Here is an 8,072-nt window from a genome sequence, read left to right as displayed (position 1 = left end):
GGAATTTGGCTTCATTTGCTTGGTAAGGTAATTTTGTTAAAAAGCGGCTGTGCTACGTAAAACAATCTATATTCTTTATATGTATTTGACTTAAAGGAATGTTTTTATAGGAAGATATAAAGAATGTATGATTTCAATTTGTATTTTAATAGAAAATTTCGTTACCAGATAAAATCGCGATAAAACAGGACAACTTCCGGTTTGTGTTCGTAGTTATAACGTTTGATTTTGTATGTTGGACGTTTACTTACTCTAGGCCTTCTGCAAGCTATATCACACACGTCATTTAAAAAAAAAGTGTGTTGTTACTTTTAAACGTGGTAAGTTTTTACAATGTCAACCAACAATGTTGCTTCCCTTTGTTTATAAAGTATTAACACAGTGTTGTTCAGTTAACCTTTTTTTTAAGGAATGAATTTAAAGCTACCCAAGTTGTACTGAATAATTTGGGTTGGGGCAATATATGCTTTATTAACCTTGGAGCGATTTATAATAAAGTATATGCTGTTCTAACCCAAGTTATACAAATATAATTTGGTTAGGTATTTATTGAACTAAATTCTTCCCTTGTAATTTAATTTCCTATCATTCGGTATAACAAGTAAGACAATTTTCCCTTCAAAAATGCTTTAAATTCTACATTTTTTAAATGTAACATCAAATGGATAGATTCAGTTATGATGTAAATGATTATGACATAGGCAACACAGGTTATACAACATTAACAAAGTTTTCTATCTAATCTAATGGCTTGTTACAACCAGAATAAATTTATTTTTAAATTAAAAAGTGGTTATGCAGATTTGTCGAAAACCGTAGGTCCTGTAGGCAAGGCAGGTAAAAATTTATCTTGATTGATAACTTTCAAGAGAACTTCGGTCCAAATGACCATTTGAAAAATCGAGCGTTTAAAAAGATCAGGGTGCGCAGGTGAAGGTCACATTTTGACTCTTCCATTGTATTAGTAGTTAGAGTTTACTATATGAGTGGCACTCAATTCCCTCAAAATAGAATTGGATTTAGTTATGCTTTGACATATGTAAGCTTGTATCTATAGATAAAATTCTTTATTAGGCCACAATTAAAATATTGTTAGTTTGGCGTTGCCGACTTAGTCTTTATACGTTTGGGTCAGTAGGTAGGGAAAATATTTTTTTTATTTAAATTTCAGAAATGGTACATGTTGTTAGTATCCGAACGTCATGGGTTTCCGATAGTTTAACAATAACCACAGTCAGAATTGATTCCCAGTTTTGTCACTGATTTTCAAACCCTATTAGTTTTAAACCTTTAATATACATGGTATTAAAAATCACCGACATTAAACTAATGTAAAGTCATTATCATGTGCACGAATCCAAGCATTGCAGCTAGATTCATCTAGCAAATCAGACAGAACATTGCACTGTGAAATTCCTATTTCCAACTGGTATATCTTATTCATCAGTTTACTTTTAAAACCACATTACCACAGAGAGTCATGCCATCAACTTCTGTTATACCGAGTTTACATTTTACCGCTTTCGACAGCCATGCTTGGATTCGTGATACGCATTTATTCAACATCACATAGGTGCTTATAAATGAGAACTGTTTGATCAATCAAGCGTTTACATGATTCTTTCCCATTCTGTATATATTATGCAAACGTACAAACACCTAAATCCGGATGAATATAATGAAATAAAAGTTATGATCAGTATCTGTTGAAAAAATTCTTTGGACGGCACCGATTTATATGAGTTGGCCAGCAACACCAAACAATGCTAATTTTATTTTTGGCCTTATCTTTCACCTATTTTATTTGTAAGACTTCTCTATTCCACCATTTAATTTTTTTGTTATAGACTAACATTCCAGTGTTCTATATGTTCTAAATTCACCAGTTCAACCGAACTTAAATTATAAATTATTTATAAAATAAAACTCAAAACACTTTTATATAGGATGAGCTCGCATGCGCGAGTGCAACAGACTTTAATGAAGTGTATACAGTATACAAAGCAGTCTTTAGTTTGACTTCTTATCCATATCATTCTACAAAAGAAAAATACTCAAAGAAAGCAACAACATCAAAACGAACAAAAACATGTACGGAATATAGATACTGGCAGGGGTGGAGTGGGGTGGGGGATTAGTCTGTTGCAATGTAGCAACAAACTTCGAAGGACTTAAAACACCCGAAAATCTACCTTATACGTGACTGAATCATGCGTAGCACGGATTCAACCTATTCACCCGTGAACAAAATGAACAACCAATCGATCTCCTTTACCGATAAACCTTCTCTGCATATATAACAAACACACATGTTTTCCCGTAACTTTTATAAATATATTTTAACTGTCATGCACAAAGATAGTGTTATGAAATATTTTTTGTCTCTAAAAGTAGAACAGAATGGGTACTCGTGTATATATTGGAAGACTGTCACATCATGCCAGAGAACGGGATGTAGAAAGATTTTTCAAAGGATATGGACGACTTCGGGATGTCATGTTGAAAAATGGATATGGATTTGTGGTAATATTTAGTTAATTTCTTTTCTTTCAATTTGATTTTTAAATAAGGTCAATGAAAACAATTAGAATATGTAAAAAAAAAAGTTTAAGCGATAATTTTTGAGTTCTCTTATATTTTATGCATTGCTTTCAAGGAAAAAATGATTTAGAAATGATAAAATGAAAGTTTTTTGATGTAGTGTATTAATTGCAGGAGTTTGAAGATTATCGGGATGCTGATGATGCAGTGTATGAATTGAATGGAAAAGATCTGGCTGGTGAAAGGTAATTTCTTACCATTTCTTACAAGAGCTTTTAGATGAAAGGTTATTACTGGATGTAGAACTACAGAGATGTTCGTTAGATTTATATTTTTAATAACAAAAACATTCAGACGTTTCCTATATTTGTCTTCACAAAAATTTGTTACAAAGAATTACTTTAATGAATAACAGATAATATTTCTAGAAATATTAAATATTCCAAAGGTCAACAGTTTGCTTCATTGTATCTCTCACTCATAATCAAGTAAAATGAGTTATTCTTGGGGAAAAAAAGGGGGATGTTGAAAGCTGAAATCAGATGAAAATCTCCCTGAAAAAAATGTGATCTTCCTCAAACAGGAGAAATCAAAGATAGCAATTTTTGTTTGGAGTATTTTCAAAAGGTATTTCCATTTCACTGGTAGCACTCCAATGAGTTAGTCAACACCCCCAAGATTTGACAATTTTAGTGATCTTCGTTTGAATGATGTTTGAATATATAAATAGTACATGTTTTGGAGGTTAATAGTTGAAATTGACACCCGAGAGAAAACCATAAGCAAAGGATGCATCAGTTGACAATGGTTTTCCAAGGGATGTCAGTATCAACTGTACTGAATGTCTGATTGATAAATAAGAAAGTCGAAAATTTAGATATCGTTTAAAAGGCTTTTAAACTCTCTGCCTACCTTTTTTCCCACTAAGAAAGCTTTGATTCACTACCCTCTCAAGTGGTTGATTTCAGTAACATGAAAGTATAATAATGTAAAGTGCAGTTGCAGGTTTCTATTATCATTGACAGAGTGATTGTGGAGCATGCTCGTGGAGGTCCTCGGGGAGACGACAGGAGAAACAGTTACCGTGACTACCCTCCCCCAAGGGGAAGAAATCGGGGAGGAGGAGGAAGAGACAAGTGAGTAGTGCAAATTTTCACAAAACGGACAATTTATAGGATATCTTAAAGATAATTGTTGATAATTGACAATTTATAGGATATCTTAAAGATAATTATTGATAATTGACAATTTAAAGGATATCTTAAAGATAACTATTGATAATTGACAATTTATAGGATATCTTAAAGATAATTGTTGATAATTTCATACTGTTAAAGAAGTAGAACTTTACCTGTGTTCATCTTGTTCTTTGGAGGTATGGGCCACCAACTAGAACCGACTACAGACTGATTGTGGAAAACTTGAGTTCTCGAGTCAGCTGGCAGGTATGTTGAATATTATAATGGATGATCACATGTTGGTATTGTGGTCACACTTAAAAGGAGTACAGTATTACGTGTATATATTAAGAAATGAACCTTTATATTTAAATCTTGACTCTTCCCTGATTGTATTCACTTTAGATCTTCATGGTTTTATGTTTCACTTGCTCTAAGAGTAATTCCATAAGTATTTTTGCACATGTCACTTAAATAGATTTGCAGGGAATTTTCGAAGAAATATCGACATGCACAGTAAATTATTTAAATTGAGGAGGTGATGCCACAGAGTTCCAGCACTGTATCTTAAGAGGAGTTCATCTGTTTCCTTTGTGACTCTAAGAGGGCAGAATAATTGAAATATGTGTTATATGGAATACTGTCAGATTTATAACTGTCATGTGATATCTATGAATTAATGATAGAATTGATGTATGTAGAATGTCATTTCTCCCAGATTTAAAATATAATAATATGTATAATGTATTTTCATAAAACCTCGCAGCCTCATTAGACGAGAGCGCTCGAAAGACGAGAGGGTCACATGATCAGGTTCAGGGTGCTATCCGGTCTTGGTCGCTCGATTGTTAATACTTGAGGTCTGGCCAGGTTTTTCCTCCTCCTCCCTCCCGAAGGCTTTATTCCAGGCAATCCGCAGCCTTCACATATAATTGGGGCAAGCCTCAGCACATTGATCACAGGATATTGCAATTCTCTTTGGGTTTTTTTCCTCGTTGGTGACTACACCTCCTCTTACTGGGCCCTGCCTTTGATTTTCATAGTAGAATGAAACTCTCAGATCTACAATGAAAATAAGGGTTCCTGGTAACACTGTGGAGAAGAGCTGGGCAATCTTGCCACCAGGCTTACACACTAGGGGGCGCTTTTAGGGTACAGAGTACAGCCGTGGAGGTAATTCGTTTTCCATGCTGTGTTAATGATGTCAGGGCTTTTAAGAAATACCATAAAAGTTATTTCGATCTGGAGCAAATTTAAAAATTTGGTTTCGATGAAATTTGAGCAAAAGCAGTAGAATAATTTGAAATGTAAATTGCAGTTTTAATTAAATTGATTAATAGAAGCCCTGATTGAGTTATGTTTTGTATGGAATGGATAGATAACAAATTGAATTTTTACTTTTTCATGTTATAAGTACAAGTAGAGGGAAGGTGAGTTATAATGGTAAGACAGGGCATCTTATAATCAGAAACATCATTCATCCTCATCTTGGTCTGACTTCTGTATATGTGGTCATTAATTCTCTTGTCTTTGGTTTGAAGGACCTGAAGGACTACATGAGACAGGCAGGGGAAGTAACCTATGCTGATGCCCACAAAGAACACAAAAATGAAGGGTGAGAATTTATACAAAGTTTAAATTATTAATGAACAGTGAAAGGATTTGATATATATAGTTGGTTGCGCTGATTTGGTCTAGAAAATGATCTTTTTCTCTTAAAGTGGTAACAAGGTTTTCATTAAATTACAGTCATCCTATTATCATGTAATAGACTTAATTATAATTAAATATGGTTTAATTAATTATGATTAAATATGATTTTATGCGAACAGAATTGTGGAATTTTCCTCGTATTCTGACATGAAGAATGCTGTCAGTAAGCTGGACGGAACAGAAATCAACGGAAGAAAGATCAAGTTAATCGAGGACAAACCCAAACGCAGCAGCCGACGTAGAAGGTAGGGACTCAGAAATGCTAGTGATAAACATTGATGTTGTTTTGTATTTTAAAGTTTATTTAATTATTTGGTATAAATGTTTTGGAATTTCCTATGAATGTTCTTGAAGTATATTATTAGTACAGTCAAACCTTGTTATCTCGAACTCAATGAGACCTAGAAAAAACTTCGGGATATTAGAGCAATCGAGATATGCAAGGTAACATACATAAAGAATAAGGGGTTGGGACTTCGAAATCACTACAACATATCCATGGTATTTGAGATGTCTGTGTTCGAGACACTGACGTTCAACTGTATTTGTAGAATAACTGTTTACTGATATACATGTATTGGTATCTGCTGCTTGAGCCAAGTGCTTTTTGTGATTTTACACATATAATATGCATTTGCTGTGAGTAAATTATGCTGTATTTATTTTGCAGTCCCTCTGTGGCCTCTGACTTGATCTTTGACTCCAGTTCCAGTGATTGGTCATCTGTTTACTCATTTTTCAGTGAGTCTGAATGGTCTAGTACCACAACTGATCTGTCCAGAAGTCCCCACTCTTCAGTGGCTGACACTGACTCTATGGAGTCGTTTGATGTTTATTTTAGGTGAGGTTGTTCGTCAGATGCTGAGGAGTCCCATATTCCAGTTCACCATCCTTCCTCAGCAGAACCTAATCCTCAAGATAATCAAGGAATCATCCATCATATGTTGTAGATAAAACATCTTTTTGTAAATAATACCAGACTGCGTTAATATTAAATTTAATTGACAAGCATTTATCCTTTCAGTCCCAGCAGAAGTGCCTCCAGATCCAGGAGTAGATCAAGGTCACGACGAAGGTCAAGGTCAGCCAGTCGATCCAGGAGCCGCAGCAGAAGCCGTAGCAGTCGTAGCAAGTCAAAGTCTAAATCCAAGTCACCAGAGCGCAAGTCCAGGTCCAAATCACCCTCTAAGTCCAGATCTAGATCAAAGTCACCTTCAAAGTCCAAGTCCAGGTCCAGATCTCGCTCCAAAAGTCCAGGTGACAAAGAGGATAAGGATGAGAATTAGGGCTCAGGGAATTAAAACCAGAGGGACTCTCATCTTTATAACTTCATGTATCAAGAGTCTCCACAACAAGTTTCATAGAGCATTGTAGACTAATGTTTTAATGTACAAAGTTTGTTTATAGATATATGTACTTTGCACTTAAACCAACAGTACAGTAGGAAGGCTATAACAGACAGGTTTAGGTTTTTCTGAGGTCTCAGCTGATTTCTTTCCCAGGTCCATGGTATATTATTGTTTTTGATTCATTTTGAAAATCTTCATTATTTTTTATAATCACTTAGATTTCTTTATTCATTAAGTTCATCATTAATGCACAATATTTCACCAGTTTGGTACAATATTGGCCAATTTATTTAAATCTTCGTAGCATTTCAGCCCAGTTTGATGACGTATTGGCTTAATAACTATTCTCAACAGGTGTACAATTCTATTTAAATGCTGAATTTTATAGCAAAAATATGTGGCGAAGAATTAGACTTGTGACTTAATCATCTCTTAGTACTGTGTGTAGTAGTTTGTTCTGCATTGTAGTGATCTTTTTTGGTTTATAAACTATCATAAAATGAAAATTCATTATCAAACTATATTTTATGCATTTCTGGTATGATTTTCACCATGGAATATATGTACATTGTTAATATAAACTATTTTTTATTGCAACTTCTTCATTTTGGTACTTGTATATAATGCTCCAAGTATACTTCAGTGAAACTTAACAATTCAGTTTATCACATTTCTGCATAAATTTTGTTTTAATATACAATGTAATTAACAAGATTAATTTTATAATGTCTTTTCTCCAATTGATTAAATGGAACATCCTTTTCCTGTAATCAATGTTAATCTCACTTTTTGGGGGGTCACTTCTGGGGTATGTAGTGACCACACAATCTTAAACATCCAGTTATCTGCAAATGCAGCTTAAATAAGTATGTGAGCTGGCTTTTAATTGGAGTTTTGTAGGATGTTTTTCATCATTATTTTAAGTTTTTAACTAGTACACAACCATTATGCTTTGCTTTTGATGTTGCATTTCTAAAATTCACCAGATGGTTCATGTCTGTGATGTCCTACTAGTTCATATGATGTTGCTATAGCAATGTTATTTTTTTTAATACTTAAAATACATGGATTTCCTTTAAAGTTGACCTACAGTGTAGATTATTTTCAAACTAAGAATACCTTTGTCATAGAACATGAAAATGTATGTTGTGAATAAATTTTACAATGCTTTATGTTGATTTATATCTTGGTTGGAGTTTAAGTGTTTTTGCTACAAATTGCATCCCTTATGAGTTCAGGACCTGTAACATATTGCATGAAATTCAGATTGAAACTGCTGCAGATGATGGGG

General features: G+C 33.9%; 1 protein-coding gene across 1 annotated transcript; it reads left to right on the top strand.

The window, feature by feature from the left end:
* On the top strand, nt 1-7,953 carry LOC133181600 (serine/arginine-rich splicing factor 6-like). Its single transcript, XM_061316135.1, has 8 exons — nt 1-22; nt 2,395-2,523; nt 2,716-2,786; nt 3,567-3,677; nt 3,917-3,986; nt 5,261-5,334; nt 5,552-5,677; nt 6,457-7,953. Exons 2-8 carry the CDS (start codon nt 2,401-2,403, stop codon nt 6,716-6,718), a joined length of 837 nt encoding a protein of 278 aa, XP_061172119.1. The 5' UTR covers nt 1-22; nt 2,395-2,400; the 3' UTR covers nt 6,719-7,953.
* The last annotated feature ends 119 nt before the right edge of the window (nt 7,954-8,072 follow it).

Source organism: Saccostrea echinata, unplaced genomic scaffold (genome assembly GCF_033153115.1).
Source record: "Saccostrea echinata isolate AGI-Se365-2 ecotype Australia unplaced genomic scaffold, CSIRO_AGI_Sech_v1 ptg000009l, whole genome shotgun sequence".
Classification (NCBI taxonomy): domain Eukaryota; kingdom Metazoa; phylum Mollusca; class Bivalvia; order Ostreida; family Ostreidae; genus Saccostrea; species Saccostrea echinata.
The sequence above is the reverse complement of the archived record's forward strand: the minus strand, read 5'-3'. Positions and strand labels throughout refer to the sequence as shown.